The following is a 20,929-nucleotide window of genomic DNA, read 5'->3' as shown; positions in this document are numbered from 1 at the left end:
CATATTTCCATATGAATTATGTTGGAAAAGAAAAATCAAAACAAAAGGGAAAAATCATGAGAGAAAAAAAAAAGAAGAAAAAAAGGAACATAGCATGTGTTGAGTTACATTCATTCAGTCTCCATAGTTCTCTCTCTCTCTCTGAATGCAGATGGCATTTTCCATCCAAAGTTTATTGGGATTGCCTTGGATCACTGAACCCTGAGAAGTCTGTCATAGTTGATCATCACACAATCTTGCTTTTTGTTAAGTACAATGTTGTCCTGGTTGTGTTTGTTTCACTTAGCATCAATTCATGTAAACCTTTCAGGCCTTTCTAAAATCAGCCTGTTCATCATTTTTTAATAGAACAATAATATTCTATTACTTTCATTTACCATAACATATTCAGTCATTTACCAGTTGATGGATATCTACTCATTTTCCAATTCTTTACTACCCTAAAAGCTGCTCATTATTTCTTATAGAACAATAGTATTCTATTGCATTCATATGCCACAATTCCACAGTTCAGCCATTCCCCAATTGATAGGTATTCCTTCAATATTCAACCTCTTGTTTCCACAGTAAAGCTATAAACATTTTTGTACTTGTGGATCCTTTCCTCTTTTTTATGATCTCTTTGGGACTTTGACCTAATAGTAGTACTACTGGATGAACCTTATAAGCCCATTGGACATAATTCCAAATTGGTTTCCAGAGTGTGGGTCAGTTCACAACTCCACCAACAAGGCATTAGTATTCCAATTTTCCCACATCTCCTCCAACATGTATCATTATCCTTTTCTGTCATATTAGCCAATCTACTAGGTGTGAGGTAGTACCTCATAGTTGTTTTAATTTGTATTTCTTTAATCAATAGTGATTCAGGGCATTTTTAATATGACTATAGATAGTTTTAATCTCTTCATTTGAAAACTGTCTGTTCATATCCTTTAACCCTTTATCAATTGGGGAATGACTTGTATTCTTATCATTTGTTTTAGCTATTATACTTGAGTTGATTGAGGATATATAATTACTATTTTATCATCTCCTTACTTGTCTTGGGTTTCTACTCTGTATACAAACTTTCCCCCCTAACTTTCTCATTTCAAAAAAAATCATTCTTCATGAAAGAGAAAAAAAGAAATGAAATAAATGCTAAGTAACTGAGCTTCTTCAGTATTTTCTATTACCATATTATATACTCTAAGTTGAGGTTCTTTTCCTTCGATGATCCCTTTGTAGCATCCAACATAGCTTTATAAAAAAAAAAAAGTAATCTTTTTGTTGTCCTTAGCACTCATTACCAGCCTTAGCTCACTCTGGGCAATGGTACCCCTGACATCATTCTTACAAAACAATGCTGCTATTTTGTATTGAATACCAGTTTCTTGCTCCTGCTTCCTTCTTTTAAAAATCGGAATTGACCTATAAAGTTCTCTGTTCAGCTATATTGGTCTCTTTAGAGCATATTTCTTTTGTTTTAAATTGGAATAATTTTTTTTTTTTTTTTTTTTTTTTTTTTTTTGGTCTTCAGTATTTTATTTGAGAAAGTTACATCTCTTTTGAGCTAACTTCCTCTGACACTGGATCCTCTAAATGTTTTTTCTGAGCTCTTTTGAAAAATGTCCTCTCAAAAGCTTCAGTGCATGTCAGACTATGCATGGCCTTTCTCTTTTCTATCAAGAATTCTGGGATGAAGGATTCATTTGTACCAACTTACAAGGTTCTACCCTAGCCAGAAGTTTTTTTTTTTGTTTGTTTGTTTTTTGTTTTGTTTTTGTTTTTGTTTTTTTGGTAAGCATCTGATCCAGAATAGCAGTTCTTCTAGTCATTTCCTCCATCATTTTAAAGGATGAAATTACCTTTAAACAGATCATAAATTTATGAGCTTCTCTGCTTTCAGAAGATTTCCAAGAGATCTGATTAATGTAAGTACACTATTTTTATATATACATACATACATACACACACACACACACACACACACACACATCTTACTGCAATTCCAGATCTGTGCTGTTTCCCAAGTATCTTCAATAATTCCTGATTTTTTTACAAATGACTTTAGCAAAACTACATAACATAGTGCTTCTTTTTCTCCCTTCACCAATCCTCAAATACTCTGTACCATGCTTTCCCTGTTGTAGTCCTAGAGTTCTTCATGTATGTGAGAGAGAGAGAGAGAGAGAGAGAGAGAGAGAGAGAGAGAGAGAGAATGTATGTATGTGTGTATGTGTGTATGCATATCTATATACTTACATCTAAAATAAAATGTTACTCCAGATTCTCTTTTCTATAGTCTATTCCTTTTGAATAAGCTGTACCCTTTTAGAGCCATAGTCTGCTCACAGATTCTATTTTACTAAGTCTCAATAATATCCACTTAGGTCATATTTACCTCTTTGTATTTTAAGATTGCTATTTCACCCTATTTATGTTACCCATAATCTATGTGTATATGTGTTATATGTAACACATTTCAAAAAGCCTTAGGGAAATTTTAAGCTACTAAAACTTGTCCTAAGACTTTTAGGGCATTATATTTTTATGTGTGTTTGTACATATGTGTTCATGTAAACCTATATTCTTCCATGTATATGTATGTAACCATAAACACATACTCATACACTTATGTGTATGGATATGTAGATATGTTTCCTATAAATTATGGTCTTCTGATTGTCTTTCTAGATTCAACCTGTTACTCTCCATTATTCTAGACCTATTTGATATAGCATGTGCTTTTTTTCCTTTTACTTTCCTTCCTGTTCTTTTTTACATCACCAACCAATCAAATGAAATTTCTCTCTCCATAATTATTATCTGTTTTCAGTGCTAAATCCAATGATCCTTTGTCAATCTTCATCTTTCTTGACTCTTCTACATTTCATATCGTTGACTACCATCTCTTTCTGAATATTTTCTCTTCCATGCTTTTTTATGACACTCCTGTCTCTTGGTTCTTTCCCTATCTATCTTACCACTCCATGCCAGACTCCTTTGCTGAATTGTCATCCTTAATCATGGGTGTCCTCCGGGATTCCATCTTGGGCTCCCTTGTCTTTATTCCTTCTTTATACCTCTTTTAGGGATTACATAGTAAGTGTCTGAAGACAGATTTGAACTCAGGTATTCTCTAGAGCTGATGCTATATTGATTAGCTGCTTCAAGAATCTCATTAGCTTTTGTGAATTAAATTAACATCTCAGTGCAGTTGACTTTTAGATCTATGTATATAGCCAAAGTGTCTCTGTTGAGTTTCAGTCTCATATCAATACCTACTTTTTAAACAAATCTCTCATTGTATGTCCCACAGACATTCTTCTATGTATATTCAAATTAAACCTCATAATTTTCCCCCTAAACTTAGCCTTTTCTAGTTAACCTATTTATATTGAAACATGAGTATCCTGATATTCATTCAGGTTTATAACCTTGGAGTCATTATTGACTTTTCCTTCTTCTCACCTTATTCATAACATTCCATTATGAAGATTTGTCAACTACTTTCATAAAATGTTTCACACCTATTCCTTCTTTCCACTCTTCCAGTCACCACTGTAGTTCAGCTCTCATCATTTCTTTCCTGGTCTATTAGGAAGTAATGTCTTCCTATCTGGAATTCTAATTTCCAGCCTCTCCTTTCTCCAATTCATCTTTTCCATAGTTGCCAAAATAATCTTCCTGAAGAAGCCTGCTTGTATTAGTGGTTCCCTTTTGTCTCTAGAATAAATTACAAACTCATCAGCTTGGCATTTAAAGCCCCAGATTTGTTGGCTCCAGTTTTATCTTTCCAGGATTATTTCACATTACTTCCCTTTATACATTCTAATTCTTGCCAAATTACTGTACCAGCTATACCCCCAGTGCTTTCCTATGTCTCTATGTTTATACAAGCTGAACCGCATGACTGGAATTAATTCCCACCACAGCGATACAAACTAAAATATTTCAGGGCTCCAAACTTGGGTGTTAGCACATAAGTGGAGAAGAGAAGGCAAATGGTAGAAATATTCTGAAGAGTGAATTAACAGAAGTCAGTAATTACTATAAAGATAAACAAACAAATGACAATGTAGCACCTGATTCACCCTCTCACATGGGAGACCCCTGGAGTAGCTACTCCAAATTCAAGGCACTCTGTTATTCTGCATTCACTCAGAATTATAGCTCATGAACCCCACTGATGTGTTTTCTTTTTTCTAGGAAACAGAAGAAACAATTAGTTCAAAGAAAAGTCATTTAATGAAATAGCATAGTAAGAAAACCTCCCTCCTTCTCTGATAAGCCTAGGCCACACTCTACCACAACTATACAGACAATTAAGAGAGTAAGCAAGCACAGGAATACTGCATGAAACTCCAAAAATCAATGAAGGAATATATCAATTGCTTAACATGTGACAGGTTTTGTGCTAAGCTCTAGGAATATAAAGACAAAAACAGAACAGACCCTTTCTTCAAAGAGTTTACATGCTAAAAGGGAAAAATAAAAACTGGTATACATTAAATAGATACATATGAGATACATACCAAAAAGAAGGAAGGATCCTATGGTTAGCAGTACTGTGAGGAATATAGCAGTCTTGAAAGTCTCGAATGCCAGTTTCTAAAGTGTAAATGCTCACACTGAAAATTTAGCAATTCACCTGAACCTGTTCAAGCTATTCCAGTGGTTTATGGGTCTTCTATTTCTAGAAAACAGGGGTGGGAAGTTGCAGAGATGGGATAGAGGAGTAGAAAGGGGTTAGATACAACCAAACCAATGATAAACTTTCCTTATTTCACAATTTTGCCTAATGAACAGGCTTTGACCTAAAAGAAATCATATATTCCTCTTCATACTCAGGATCATTCATTCACAATATTCTAGCAAAGTTGAGGAGAATTAATAGAAATCTGTAACTAACTTCTGTCAGGTAGCTTAGGTGGCTTAGTAGAGAGAGTGCTAGGCTTGGAGGTAAGAAGGCCTAAGTTCAAATTTAACCTCAGATACTTAGTTGCTAAGTGACCCTTGGCAAATCACTTAACTTCGGTTTGCCATAATTTGCTGGAAAAGGAAATGGCAAAATACTTTAGTATCTTTGCTAAGAAAACCCCACAAACAGTATGCTGTGTCCATAGGATCATAAAAAGTTGGACATGCCTGAACAAACAATAACAAAAGTAACTTCTATGAAATTGATGTTTTCTGTTGTAATTTTAGATGGGAATCACTTTCCAAGATCTTCTTCTCAGATGGTACACCTAATTTAATATGTTGCACAGACATTTTCACAATTATAGAAAATTATAGTTATTAGACTTGGAGTGGTGAATTCCCATGACTTTTAGCAATACTTTATAAGGAAAGGAAAAAGTAAGAAAGATATGTATACCCAATAGAGATAAATGGGAGCAGTTTGGCTCCTAGAAGCCTTCTACCCCAAGAAGTCTATCAAGAGTGCTGACAACACGTGAATTTGCAGAAGCTGGCAGTAGCATAAACAAGACTTGATTCAGAGTCCTTTATTGACAGAACCTTGGTGCATGTTGAGAACCTCTCACTTATTTGGCTCACTACTGGGACCTGAGAACTTCGATATTTGACCATCTGCTCCCCTTATAAACACTCAGTCTCATAGTACTTCAAAACATAAAACAATTTTGTTTTTATAGTAAAAGACTGAGGAAAAATTAGCATCTGAACCTGAGAAACTAGAGGATAAAAACAGAACTTCGGATTATAACCTAAAAGCATATAATTTTTTTCCCTATAAGCAATGTTTCTGAAATACTTAAGAATCATATGAGTCTTTTTTAGTAGGCAAATTATTTTTCGTTCCATCTTGCCCACTTTGTTTGTTCAGTGAGACCTTTATTCATAGTGCAAAGGTAAATTTCAGTTCAGTTAAAGCCTAAAATATCACAAATTCTAAATGAATTGAAATAGAAAATCACTTTCATTACTTCAGCTTAAAATATTTCAGTTTCCAAATAAACAAAATATGTAGATATATTTAGAAAAAAAGTTTTGTATGAAAACATATTTTAGGCAACTTTAGAAAAATACATCGATGCATAAGCAGATTAACAACATGCTGAATTAGCACCTATTAGTTATTCAGTGATTCCAATCCAAATGACTCCATTTGGGGTTTTCTTGGCAGTGATACTGCAGTAGTTTGCCATTTCCTTCTCCAGCTTATTTTACAGATGAGAAAATTAAGGCAAATTGAGTTAAGTGACTTACTCTGAGACACACAGCTAATAATAAGTGTCTAAGTCCACATTTGAATTTAGGAAGATGAGTATTACTGACCCTAGGCCCAGTACTCTATTCAATGAACCACCTCGATGCCCAGCATCTATAAACCAACCCATTATAAATACAAATTAGTTTGCAGGGGCAAGGCACCATTTGGATTTGCATATTTCTTTTTACTAAAATAAAAAAAAAATACATTTTTTCCCAAGCAAAAAAAAAAAAATTCCTTATTCTTGGCAATTTCTGACTTCTATCATCTGTGCTGTAGGAAATAGGATAGAAATTTTGTTTGGCAATACTGAAAAACTTGATAGACAATCTAGGTCAGAGATTCTCAAATATTTTGGTTTCAGAACATTAAAAAATGATTGAAAATCCTCTCAAAGAACATTTGTCTATATATAGACAAATATATATTTGTCATATTTGGATAAAAGCATTATGAAAATAGTTTTGATTCCATTGACTAAACTGATTTTAACCTCATAGGCCCTCTGAAAGTCTCAGGGATCTGGGGGGCTCCCTGAACCACATTGAAAACTGCTTCTCTGGCTAATGAATTAGAGCCGCAGAAGTTAAGCATCTCTCATTTTTCTTAGCTTGAAGAAAGATATTATTAGTCTTCACAGTAATAATTGAACAAAGAGGAATCAACCACAGTTTTGTAAATTAATTTAACTTAAATGAATACTAACTAATGCTACTCCTTGAAAGTTGAAGAATTCCTCTCTATTTTCCCAGATCAATAAAAGGTTTAGTATGGATCAGATTAGCTAAGAATTATTTCCTTTCCCTTTTTAATTATTAGGGAAGTTCTGATAAATGTCACTTGAACAAGACAAAAAGCAATTTTATAATTTAGGTAAATGCCTCTTGAATCATTTAAATTCAGTTTTTTCCTATTTTGATTTTTATTGCCAATTATAATTTTTATGCCTAATTTTCACAGAACTATACTTGTGATTTCATTGGTTTCTGAAATTCTCAATAAAAAAGCTACCTCTGCCAAAGAAAATTGGCACTTTTTTCTGGAATTTATTACTTACTCAGTACTCTAATTGACTTACTCCAGGATCATATAGCTAGTATGTAGAAGAAGGACCTTAATTCAAGAATCTCTATCTCTAGGTTGGCTCCCTTGGCTTTACTTTACTTCTTATTAAGATATGCAAGGTTATAGTCACTTTTTTTCTTTTACTTCTGTTTTTTCCTCTCATAGTTTTCCCCCTTTGTTCAAATTTTTCTCTCAATATGATTCATAAGAAAATGTTTGAATATGAATGTAAATATATCGCCAGAAAAAAAAATATTGTTTTTACGTGTAACTGGGGAAAATAAAAAATAAATTTTTTTTTAAGATTTGTAAAATTTTCTTCTCAATAAGACTCAGTTTTTGAGATGATTAAATGATGGAAATTTACTATAACATTATATTAGTAACAAGAATTCTTATGAATTATAGTTGAACAGACTATTGATATGTCTGTTATATTCTCATGACTGTTGAAGATTACATAGTTTTTATAGCAAAGAAAAACTAGGGCCAAAGCACCAATGGAAACTATAGAATGTTTTTTTTTTTTTTTTTTTAATTCCTTAGAAATTTTAGTAGATATTTGTCTGGAAAACTATAGTGGGAAAATTTTGACCTGTAGTTATTCCATTCTCTTTTCCTGTATTGATTCATTACTTTAGGCAAATGTGCTACCAATGAGTTAATTCTTGTGAAATCTACATAAGTTATTTTAGGCATGCGCAGATGATCTGCTAATTCAAAGAACTGATAATCGTGCTACACTGGGTGCCTTTGTTTCTTTTCCAGGGAGCTCTGTTTGCATAAGCTTCATGGAGAAAGCTTACTCTGATAGAACAGTCTTTATGTTTGCTACTACAAATGCATATCTCTCTGTTGAATTCTTGTAGTTAATTCAGTCTTAAGGAATTTTATACTATTCTGGATTCATCAGATTGTTCCTTTTCACCAAAATTCTCCTTTGCTGTTCATAAAGTTAGGGATAGTTTACCCAAGCATAAAGGAAAGTTCTATAAATAATCAGATTTTTTTTTTTTGAGCAAAGTAAGATTGAATGGATATATTCATATTATTTATACCTTTTATTGTCTACATGTAGAAATTGTCTCCATCATCCACTTTCCCAATCAAAACAGCATTTTGTAAAAGACGTAGTAAAAAAAAGTGCATATTAAAGCTATTTCATGTGTTTTTGGTTCATCAGCACATTCTTCTCGTAAACTCAATACAGAACTTAGTGGGAAAAACTATTGGCAGAACAATTGGTAACTTTTGCTTTACAGAGACATTCTTCTTCAAGGTCAAAAGCCATACAATTTATTTCTCAGATCAATAGAGAAATACATTATGTTCTCTTCCCTATAGAGCACACTGAAGCAAATCTGTCTTGTGAACTATTCCTATCTTTAGAAAAATTAGTTTTTCTAATTAGTCAAAACCAAATCATTTTCCTTATTTCTTTTAGTTCAAACAATTATTATTACTACTACTTATTTTTGACTTCCATTTCTGTGTCTTAAAAGTGAGTGAGATTATGCTCTTGGATTTTATTTTTGTGTTAATTTTTCTGAACTACTTCCCCACCACTTCTCACCTGTACCCCCATATCCACACAAACTTTTCTCCATTCCAGAAGGCTGTTCCTCCTTCCTCCCATGTCTGACAACATATACTTTTCCTCAAGGTCTAGCATTAGTCCTTTCCTGATCTCCTCAATTGTTAATGCTCTACTTTCTTTCCAAAATTCCTTTGTATTCATTTTAAAAAATGTATTTTGTATTTGCTTTTCTGTGCATGTTTCTCTTCTAGAACAACATAAGCGACTTTAGGACGCAAAAAGATGGTATTCTCAAATCTCTTGCTCCCTATCTTATGGTTGCTAAATATATTGACAAATTTCACACTCTCACTATTTGATTATTCTGCTGCTGAATGGTACTAGAGAAAGACATGCAACCATGCCAGCTGAGTCCATTATAAAATTACATCATCGACTCTCAATTCTGTCCTCACTACTGCAAAACAACACTTTTATCTTTGCTTAATTGGTTCTTTGTCCCTTTCCCCACAGTGACTGTTCCAAACCATCTCTTCTATCCTCAAACTTCCCATACAACCTTCCTCCAGACATAAGCAAGGCTGAAGACCTTGCTTCCTACTTTATTAAGGAAACAAAAGTCATTTGCTCTCTTTTCTTTCCCTTACTTGGTTTCTAAATATCACCCCCTACTCTCTCCTTATTTAATCTGGGCTTTGGTGAAAAAGTGCTTACAGTGACCAACTACTCTAAACATACTTGACTTCATCTCCTCCAGCCTCTTTCAGCACATTGCCCTTCTAATATAACCTTCCCTCTCTACCTCTCCAATCTTTCATTTCTCCCTTTCTACTGGTTCAATTGTGTCAGACTTTTTTTGAGCCCATTTATAGTTTTCTTGGCAAAAATACTGAAGTGTTTTGCCATTTCTGTCTCCAGCCCATTTTAGAGTTGAGGAAACTGAAGCAAACAGGGTTAAATGACTCATCTAACATACCACAGCTAGTAGGTTCCTGAGGCCATATTTGAACGCAGAAAGAAGACTCTTCCTAACTCTAGGCCTAGCTCTCTACCCACTATGCCAACTAGCTGTCTTCAACAACAACAAATCCTACTAACTCCTTCCCTGCTTCTACAAATCCCCCAGTTTTCCTATCCCATATATATCCATATTTAACATTAACATCCCCTTAAATTATCTCCCTATATCTCTTCTTTTCTCAAATTTCTAGAAAAAGCTATATGTAATTCTTGCCTCTATTTCCTCTCCCCCAACTCACATATTAATCCTTACTTCATGACTGAACTGAAACTGCTTTCTCCAAAGTGATTACTGGGATAGATTTTCTGCCGTCCTCATCCTTCTTGATCACTCTGAAGGATCTGATACTGTTGACTACCCTATCCTCCTATATACTTTTTCTTCTTAGCGTTTTCCTGACTGGTTTTTCTTGATTCTCCTCTTATCTGTCTATTACTTCTTCTCAGTCTCTCCTACTGTGTCCTTCATCTATGTCGTGTACCCTAACTGTGAATGTGCCCCCTGATGCCATTTTTTTTACTATACTCTCTCATAGATAAATAATAATTAAATGATGAGAATTGATTATATGCATGATCAATTTGTATTATGAATTATAGAATATAATGTGTATATATATATATAAACACACACATATAATGATTTTCCATGATCTATAATAATGATCCATATGATCATTATCCCTATTCTTGCCTAGGCTACTGCAATAATCCCCTAATGAGTCTCCCTACCTAGAGTCTTTCTACTTTCCCATCTATTCTATTTGGAAATATGGGTGCCAAAATGATGTTATTAAAGCCCAGATAAGAATATATCACTTTCTTATTCAATAATTCTACCTCTACAATCAAACACAAAATCTTCTAACACTTAAAAGCTCTTCACAACATAACCCCAACTTATCTTTCCAGCCTTATTATACATTATTTCCCTTTATGCACTCTATAGACCACCATATTGATTTTATTGCTATTTTTACACAAAACATCCTATTTCCCATCTTTGTGCCTTTGCCCAAAATTTTTATGCCTAGCATAAACTCTCATGTCTACCTCTTGGAATCTCTAACAGTTCCCTAAAGTTGAGTTCTAGCAACACAAGAGGGAAAGAAGTAGTAAAAGGGCCACAGGTGTGGAATAAAAGTATGTATATATATATGGAAAGAAAAATAAAGGCAAATCTCTCTTTAGACTTGATGATAAAGCCAAGGTTTATGGAATGACTGCATTTTTTTTTTCACATAAACTCATAGGAACCCATTTCCTTTTCTACCGTCTGTTGCCTGCTTTTGTCTCTGTGCATGTGAGTCAGTCACTGCTAGAAAAACTGACAAATAAGAGGTGAATTATGGTGTTAAAAGATTTGAATGAGTTTAGCAGTGAATTCAAAGCACTAAAGATCAGGGGTTTTTATTTTATTTATCTGCTTTTCCTTTTCTTTAGAAAAGGCTTTTCTGTTCCATAGTTTGGAGTCAAAACTTTATAAGAAATTGGGATGGGGCAATTCTCATAAACTAAACTAGCAGCCCTCTGTTTTCTTATCTGCCCTAACCTTGCTTTCAGTGTTGGGGCTGATCATTTTGTCAAAGAATTTAATACTAAAACAAACTATTTATGGCCAGACTAGTTACAGGATGAACATTATCTATTTGCGCACTTGATAAGCAACTTATTGGGAAAGATAAATGATACATAAAATTATAAAGCTAAACATGATAGCTAATAAATTTCAGATGCTTTTTAAAAGCAACTTTAAACTATTTCTACAAGGAAAAGATGCCCAAGCATTTTAATCAGAGAAATGAAATTAAGACAATCTAAGATTTAAACTAACACCTGCGATTGGCTAAGATGACAGGAAAAAATAAAATTGTTGGAGGGGATGGGGAAAACTGGGACATTGATGCATTGTTGGTGGAGTTGAACAATCCAACCATTTTGGGAGTAGTTTAATATGCTCAAAAGATAAACTTGCATACCCTTTGATCCAGCAGTGTTACTACTGGGCTTATATCCCAAAAGATCATAAGAAGGGAAAGGGACCTGTATGCACGAATGTTTGTGGCACCCTTTTTGTATGCTAAAAACTGAAACGAATGGGTCCATGTTGAAATGGTGAAAAAGGGTTATGAATACTATGTAATATTACTGTTCTGTAAGAAATGACCAACAGGATGATTTCAGAAAGGCCTGAGAGACTTACACGAACTGATGCTGAGGAAATGAGCAGGACCAGGAGATCATTATATACTTCAACAACAATACTATATGATGACTCACTTCTGATGGACCAGGCCATCCTCAGCAACGAGATCAACCAAATCATTTCTAATGGAGCAGTAATGAACTGAACTAGCTATGCCCAGAAAAGAACTCTGGGAGATGACTAAAACCATTACATTGAATTCCAATCCCTATATTTATGCCCACCTGCATTTTGATTTCCTTCACAAGCTAATTGTACAATATTTCAGAGTCTGATTTTTTTTTTGTACAGCAAAATAACTTTTGGTCATGTATACTTATTGTGTATCTAATTTATATTTTAATATATTTAACATCTACTGGTCATCCTGCCGTCTAGGGAGGGGGGGGGGGGTAAGAGGTGAAAAATTGGAACAAGAGGTTTGGCAGTTGTTAATGCTGTAAAGTTACCCATGTATATATCCTAAAAAAAAGGCTATTAAATTAAAAAAAAAAAAAAAAAAAAAGAAAGCAGCAACTGTATCTCAAGGCCTTCTCTGTCAATAGACAACATTTAAAACTTCAGAATCCCAATATTTCAGACAAAATGTTTTACATAAAAAGTAAAGATAGCATTTTTGTACATAATATTGATATTACAGATAACTAGGTGGCACAGTATGGCACAGAATGATGGGACTGGGTCAAGAAGAGTTCAAATCAGGTACTTATTAACTGGGCAACTCATTTACTACTTGTCTGCCTTCCTCTATTCATCTATAAAACTGGGATAATAACACCATCTACTTCCCAGGATTGTTGTAATAAAAAGAATAAGAGCGGAAGGAAAGAAGAAAGAAAATAAGCATTTCAAGTCCCAACAAAAATCCTATCCTCCTACAGGAAGTCTTTCCCAATCTCACTTACAGAGCCTTTCCTCTGTTATTTATTTTCTGTAAATGGCTTGCTTTATATATAGTTGTTGGCATGTTGTCTCCCCCATTAAATTGTAATCTCGAGGGCAGGGACTGTCTTTTGTCTCTTTTTTGTATCTCTAGCATTATGACCTGGCACAGGTCATATAGGCAGGCACTTAACAAATGTTTATTGAATCAATGTAGTATCTCCTATTGACCAGGTACTGTGCTAAATACTTTTACAAATATTATCTCATTTGATCCTCACAGCAATTATGTGTATTGTATTTCCCATCCTCAGTTGAGAAAACTTATATTACAACTCAAGTCTTTTTTATGCTAGTATCAGCATTTGCTCCACCTACCTGCAAAATAAATAAGGTTCTTATAAAGTGCTTTGCAAACTTTAAAGTATAATATAAATGCTGACTCTACTACTACCACCACCACTGCTACTACTTCTACTACTATCTCTATTACTATTACTACTGCTGCTACTACTACTACTTTATTTTTCAGTTGTTTCAGTAGCATGGGATTTTTTGTGATCCTATTTGGGATTTTCCTGGCAAAAATATTAGAATTGTTTGTCATTTCCTTGTCAATTCACTTTATAGCTGAGGAAACTGGGGCAAACAGAGCTAAGTGACTTGCCCAGAGTCACACAGCTAGTATGTGTCTGAGGCAGAATTTGAATTCATATCTTTCTGACCCCAGGTATTGAAGCCATATAGCTGGCCTATCCTAATACTCTATTTTCTTTTGAGGTCATATCTAAGATTCTTTGTTTAGAGGTTGCCCATATCTTCAAAGAGAAGTAGGTTCCAATGCTTCAGTTTTATTCCCATCTCAGATTCCCAAGGAACAACTCTATTTTTGTCTCTACTCTGAATGGGGAAGGAAATTAAAAAAAAAAAAAATTAGGTTTAGTATAAACATGGAAGGAGTATGGAACAAGCAGTTTTATTCCTACACAGGAAAGGAACTGTTAAGTAATAAAAAATCATTGGGTGATTACAATCACTCGAGACAGCAGTATTCTGGCTTCATTTGAGCTTTTAATACAGAGCTGCTCATTAGCTATTTTACATTTCATCTTCACTAGGCACAGCCAAATCAACATCAAGTGAGCTCTTTTCTTTCTGGTGGTTTCTCTCTTTTCCTCTAGATAATTATGGCCGTTACTAGTAGCCAGCAAGTACTTGTGAAGAAAAAGATGCCAGGTGCCTTTTAAGATTTCATAAGACCCCATTCCAAAAGGAAAAAAAGATACAAACAGAGGGAGACCTCATAACGGACACAGGCTTGCTTGGGAGCCTTTTAGTTTTTGGCTTATATCCAGGTTTAGGGGTGGGAAGTGGGAAGTAAAAAAATCTTCTTATAGTTCAAAGCAAGCAGGAAGAAGAGGCCTGAAGGGGTGGATTTCCCCTTTAGTATATCCAGAGTTTGAAACCAGCAGCCAATTTTAAAAGTCATCATTGCCAACAGGAAGCAGTTGGAGAATATCTGTACCAGCTCTGAATTAAAGGGGATGGAGATGGGAAGCTTCTCTATCATGTTACCCCAAAGTGCTACATTCTCTTTAATTAAGTTTGAACCATTACAATTCAATAGAATAATATTGAAATGATAGTGTTATCTTTTTTTTTTAATAGCCTTTTATTTACAGGTTATATGCATGGGTAACTTTACAGCATTAACAATTGCCAAACCTCTTGTTCCAATTTTTCACCTCTTACCCCCCCACCCCCTCCCCTAGATGGCAGGATGACCAGTAGATGTTAAATATATTAAAATATAAATTAGATACACAATAAGTATACATGACCAAAACGTTATTTTGCTGTACAAAAAGAATCAGACTCTGAAATATTGTACAATTAGCTTGTGAAGGAAATCAAAAATGCAGGTGGGCATAAATATAGGGATTGGGAATTCAATGTAATGGTTTTTAGTCATCTCCCAGAGTTCTTTTTCTGGGCATAGCTAGTTCAGTTCATTACTGCTCCATTAGAAATGATTTGGTTGATCTCGTTGCTGAGGATGGCCAGGTCCATCAGAACTGGTCATCATATAGTATTGTTGTTGAAGTATATAATGATCTCCTGGTCCTGCTCATTTCACTCAGCATCAGTTCGTGTAAGTCTCTCCAGGCCTTTCTGAAATCATCCTGTTGGTCATTTCTTACAGAACAGTAATATTCCATAGTATTCATATACCACAATTTATTCAGCCATTCTCCAACCGATGGACATCCATTCAGTTTCCAGTTTCTAGCCACTACAAAAAGGGCTGCCACAAACATTCGTGCACATACAGCTCCCTTTCCCTTCTTTATAATCTCTTTGGGATATAATCCCAGTAGTAACACTGCTGGATCAAAGGGTATGCACAGTTTGATAACTTTTTGAGCATAGTTCCAAACTACTCTCCAAAATGGTTGGATTCGTTCACAACTCCACCAACAATGCAGAAATGATAGTGTTATCTTAGTCCATATGATATATAAGAAATATTGTGCTTTTCTGGAACCAAATTAAGTGGCCAGTTGCTTATGTTTCTTCTATTTTACTATATTCTCAAGACTTTGTAGTTCTTCATTCTTCCAAAGCTGATATTATTCCCTGCGATTAGATGTCTCAATAACTCTTTTAACATCCTCTTTCTTGGTAGTATAGTGATATAGAGATGTGAAAGAGTTTATTCAGTATTTTTTATAGTTGATTGAAAGAAAATAGGATCGTATATTTAGAGCCATAAAGCAACATCTAGTTGAATAATACCCTCGTTTACAGAGGAGGCAATGGAGAGACAGAGGTTAACTGACTTAAAAAATTTACAGAAGGACTAAGTGACCCAGGCAGATCTCTTACTGCAAACCTAGCACTCTCCTCACTCCACAAATAGGAATGCACCTCAGTTATCTTGAGCAAATGAATTGCTATTCTATTTTAAAATGTTTTAAAGTCTCCACTTTCTATTTGTATCCCTAGTGCTTTGCATATAGTACGCACCTATTCCTTTTTTTAGTCATTCATTTACTAAAATATTTAGATGCTGCACTGGCCATTTCTTTAAAAAAAAATTATTCCTATGCTTTTTATAGAATAATTTATTTAGAGAAAATAATACATCAATTCAAACTTCCATGGATAGCTTTTAAGAAACATTAGCTATTTGAATTGTCTAACCCACCCCCAAAAAACCTAATTTATAAATAGATGTATTTTTAATCAAATGTAAAATGCTTATTAGAAGTAGTATTTTTTTTAATTTGTGAAGTAGTTAAGACTCTCTATGACCCTACTTGGGGTTTTCTTGGGAAAAAATATTGAAATAGTTTGTCAATTTTTTCTCTAGTTCATTTTTACAGATGAGGAAACTGATGCAAATGGGAGTGTCTTGTCCAGAGTCACACAGCTAGTAAATGAAGTCTTCTTGACTTTAGTCCTGGCATTCTATGCATTGTACCACCTAGCTGCCCTTTGTAACATATTAGTCAGTTTAAATTTATGTAAGGCATTTTATGTGATTTAAATGTATTTACTTCACAAAACTTTGAGGCCTCTTGCATGAATGATCTATTTCTTAAATTTCTGCCAATTTTAAAAAGTACTTTATGAAATAAGATGAAAAATAGCATGGTATAATAGAGCACCTTCCTCAGAATCAAGATCTGGGTTCAAGTTAGCCTCCTCTTCTTCCTCCCTCATCTTCTTCTTTGTCTTCTCCATACTCTTAATTATAGTGTTATTTCTCAGAGAAAATATGATCAGTATTCATACCTATTTTTTAAAAATATATTGTGAGTGAAATTGTGAACTGCCTATATATATGTGTATTTATATTTTGTACATATCTTTATTATATATGTACATATACACATACACATATATATCTGTATATGTGCATATATCCATACAAATTATGCTTGTGTCAGAGTTACTTGTGACATAAAGGGCCTGGCTTTCTATTTGACAATTCTCATGACTGATATCTTTCTCTTCACTGACATAGGTTACTTCCATGCCTGGTCCCAGGCCTTTCTAAACATTTTCAGAAATCTGTAGCTCCCCTCAGCCTCTGTGGCTAGTAAAGGAAAAGGGACTGGGGATGCTCTTCATGGTCTAGCTAGTTACTAGTCATATCATCAGCAGATGTAGCACTTGCTTTAAAAGTAGTAGAGGCAAATTTGGAACACAAAGTTTTACAAGGATGAATGTTGAAAACTGTCTTTGCATGTATTTTGAAAATAAAAAGCTATTATTCAAAAATAAAAATAGTAAATGCTTGGAAAGATGTACATGAATTGATGCTGAATAAAATGAACAGAATCAAAAGAACTTTGTACAGAATAACAGCAACATTTTATGATGATCAGCTATGATAGACTTAGTTCTTCTCAGTAATACAGTGATCTAAAACAATTCCAATAAGATTCATAATGGAAAGTGCTATCCACATCCAGAGAAAGAACTAATGGAGTCTGAACACAGATTGAAGAATATTATTGTCACTTACTTTGTGAGTTTTTTTTCCCCTATAGCTTTCCCCTTTTGGTCTGTTTCTTCTTTCACAACATGACTAATGTGGAAATATGTTTAATATGATTGCACACATTTAACCTCTATCAGATTGCTTGTTGTCTTAGGAAGTTGGGATGGAAGGAGAAAAAATTTGGAACTCAAAATTCCTTCCTAAGTAGTTCTCTTATCCCGCTGGTGATAACCCACTTACCTTTATAATGATGAAGGCAAGTAAACCTACAGTAAGAGGATCACTAAGAACATGTTGGACTCTCATTAAAGGGGTGATTCTTTTCTTATAAAATTCAGTTTTATTATAATGTCAACTGATAGTGTCACTATCATTTATACTCAAGTGAAACTGTGCCTCCCCCCCAGCCTTTTCCCCCAGTGATCACACTTTAGCTCTTTAGGGACTACCACCCGCTTTAATTTTTCCTCTGTTAATTTTCATGTAAGGTACCAGGATATGTTATGGAAAACTAGGCACATTAAAAATACTATCCAAAACACAAATGAGTTAAAAATCAGTATGAAATGAGTATATTTTTGACATTGACACTATGTATATACATATCACACATACATAAGCACACAAACACACACACACACACATACACATATCAGTACATCAAAAAACCTATAATTTAGTTGAGGGTAGGGCTCATTTCCACCCAGATAAAATATAATTCCTTTTTGCCTCTTTGTTAGTTATGATAGTTAATAAAATTTATTAAAAGATGGATAACATTTTGACAATGAACATATTTGTTCATATAGCGCTCAGATGATAAATGCCATCAGGAAAAAAAAAAAAAAAAAAGATAAATGCCATCAGACTCATATTCAGAACTTTTCTATTCTTAAAAGAGATTGTCCTCTACTACAATCATCTTCAAGAACCCAGGATCAGATGATGAGGCGTTGGAAAAAACTTCAGTAAGAGTATATTTTATACATACATATGTACACATATATATATTTGAATATTTATAAATATATATAGAAAATAGAGGTATCTAATATAAAGTTATACATATGTATACATGTATATATAATAGATATTGTTTATATATGTGAAACAATGCTTTGTATGTGTGTATGAACAGATACATATATATATGTATGTGTATATGTTTTTGTGCACATATATTTTTTACTTTTTAAATAATATTTTATTTTTCCAAAGACATATATAGTTTTCAACATTCATTTTTGTAAGATTGGTATTCCAAATTTTTCTCCCTCTTTCCTTTAACCTCCCTAAGACAACAAGCACTCTAAGTTAAATATGTTCAATTCTTTTCAACATATTTCTATATTTGTCATGTTGGTGCACATATATTTTAAAGAGAATAGCAAACCATTCCATAGTCTGCTTTCCTAACTCACTGACCCATGTAAGTTTAGCACTATTGTCATAATGGTTCTATTGCTGATTTATAGCCTAAGACATCGGATTATGACATTGGGCAATTGCTTGACCTCACTGGGCCTATTTTATCACCTATAGAATGAAGAGATGGAAGGAGATGTTCTAAGGTCTCTTCTGACTGTGACTTCTTTTTTCCTTTAGCCATTTCTTGTGTTATTAAGGAATAGAAAGAGCTTTCTGAGCCAAATTAAGAAGTGGGTAAAACCAGTGTGAGCCTAAAAAATCAGAGGCTCCCTCTGGGCTTCCTTACTTCTTAAAGCATCTCCTATTTCTAAATGGCAGAATTATTTAGTCTCTTGGTAGCTCATTGTATAGTAGTTGTCAAGATTTAGCTGTTGTGTTTGTGTTCCCAGAATTATAGAAGATACTGTATTGCACTGGCATTAAACCATTATGTGAAAAACAAATATTTACATGTAAATAATCTTGCAGCAAAATTGTAAGGGGGATTTCCTGATAAGTATCCCTGCCAAACATAGATATCTGTCAACTAATATATAAATTGTCAGATTTTAAATTTTTTAAATTCAATATTTTAATATTCACATCCTTTCACAGTTATAAAGAAAAATTTCCATTGATTTTGTTAAGATGACTCTCAGCTGAGAAAAGTTTTCTTGCTACCCAGTTGTAGAAATAACTGTACAAAATGTTATCCAATGTTTATAGCACTTGTTTCAGGTGACCAGTGAGGCAAATAGCTACTTTATCTGGTGGACACAATTCATTTATAGTTTTTTGTATTTTCTAATGGACTTTCTATATAACTTGTTTTAATGACTTCATGTTTGCACCACAAAATTCTCTATAAATGACAAAACGGGGAAAAGTTTGTAATTTGTCAGCCCAAAGTGGAAATGGTATATAATTTTAGAGTATATTACTCATATTTTGATTATTTACGTTTCAAGCAATATAATTTCTCTTTCTATTCATAAAAATGAGCAATAATGGGGAGAAAGGATATAATTTAGTGGAAAAATCACTGGTGTCTTGTGTTTCACAAGGAGCTTGACAGATACCAATAATTAGACAATTACTAGGGCTAAAGGAAACCAGATCTTTCTTAGAGGAAAAAAGGGATGGAATCCCAAAGGGGATCTAGATGATCATAGAAAAGAAGTGGGGCAAAGTGAGGAGTAAGGGTTTTTCTGAAAATGCATATCCAAAGAACTAAGATGAAAGTTGAAATCCAGAGGATTTCAATACAAATACATTTTTCATACAAACTTCATTTTTAAAAAATGTTAGCATTCATTCTCTATTCCAATTCCACCATGATATGTAGCAGTGGCCACCTTCCTTCTCTTAGGATGCCCTCCAGGACTTCGAAGTTGTGACTTGGCATATTAATGGTGATGGGAAGTCTTTGAATCTAGGGTACACATATGGTATCCAGGCTCCAGACTCTATCCTCAAGAATGTATTCCTTCTAGTCAATTAAAAACTTGAAGTATCCTTGTATCCTCTGTGAGTTAAAAATATATTAGACAATATAGTTTTCCCACCCATCTACAATTTATCATGGTAAGAAAGAATTTAAGAATTATAATTTGGGCATGATGTCAGCCTGCAATTATAAAAGAAGTGCATCATAGGAGGGGTTTTTTGTATAACATCCTCACTTGGAAAGAGATTTATGATAAAAGCCATTATGATTACCATTCAGAGATGAAGGGCAACTGGCAGAGTTTGCAGCAAGCCTCCTGATTTTGCTACCTACCTATTTTTCCAGATTCCTTGATCAGAGTACATACTTGAATGAACATATATTCAGAAATCATGTCATAGTAATAGCCACCAAAAGTCTTCAGTGACTATTGAAAAAGACTTTAACAAGATCCATTGTTAATTGCCTTTTGAAGGGCAATACTTACCTGTATTGCCCTTCAAAAGCTTCACTGGAAAGGTTCTTATCGATACAAGCAGATAAAAAGCATTTCAGCAGACTGACCATCTCAGGATGAATGAAGGAATGAATAAAGTTTTATTAAGTGTAGACTGTGGGCAAAGCATTGTACT

General features: G+C 33.9%; 1 protein-coding gene across 6 annotated transcripts in view; it reads left to right on the top strand.

Annotated features, from left to right (window-relative positions):
• The window catches only part of TJP1 (tight junction protein 1), a 281,159-nt gene that overhangs the window by 62,316 nt on the left and 197,914 nt on the right, over positions 1-20,929 (top strand). Inside the window, exon 1 of one of the 6 annotated variants that reach the window (XM_031955477.1) lies at positions 1,538-1,916. The exons of the other annotated variants lie outside the window; for them this stretch is intronic. Coding sequence (XP_031811337.1) covers positions 1,872-1,916 — 45 coding nt within the window. The 5' untranslated portion in view covers positions 1,538-1,871. Of the gene's footprint in view, positions 1-1,537; positions 1,917-20,929 lie in introns of those variants that run through there. 6 annotated transcript variants of the gene reach the window in all.

This window comes from Sarcophilus harrisii, chromosome 2 (genome assembly GCF_902635505.1).
Source record: "Sarcophilus harrisii chromosome 2, mSarHar1.11, whole genome shotgun sequence".
Taxonomy (NCBI): domain Eukaryota; kingdom Metazoa; phylum Chordata; class Mammalia; order Dasyuromorphia; family Dasyuridae; genus Sarcophilus; species Sarcophilus harrisii.
The sequence above is the reverse complement of the archived record's forward strand: the minus strand, read 5'-3'. Positions and strand labels throughout refer to the sequence as shown.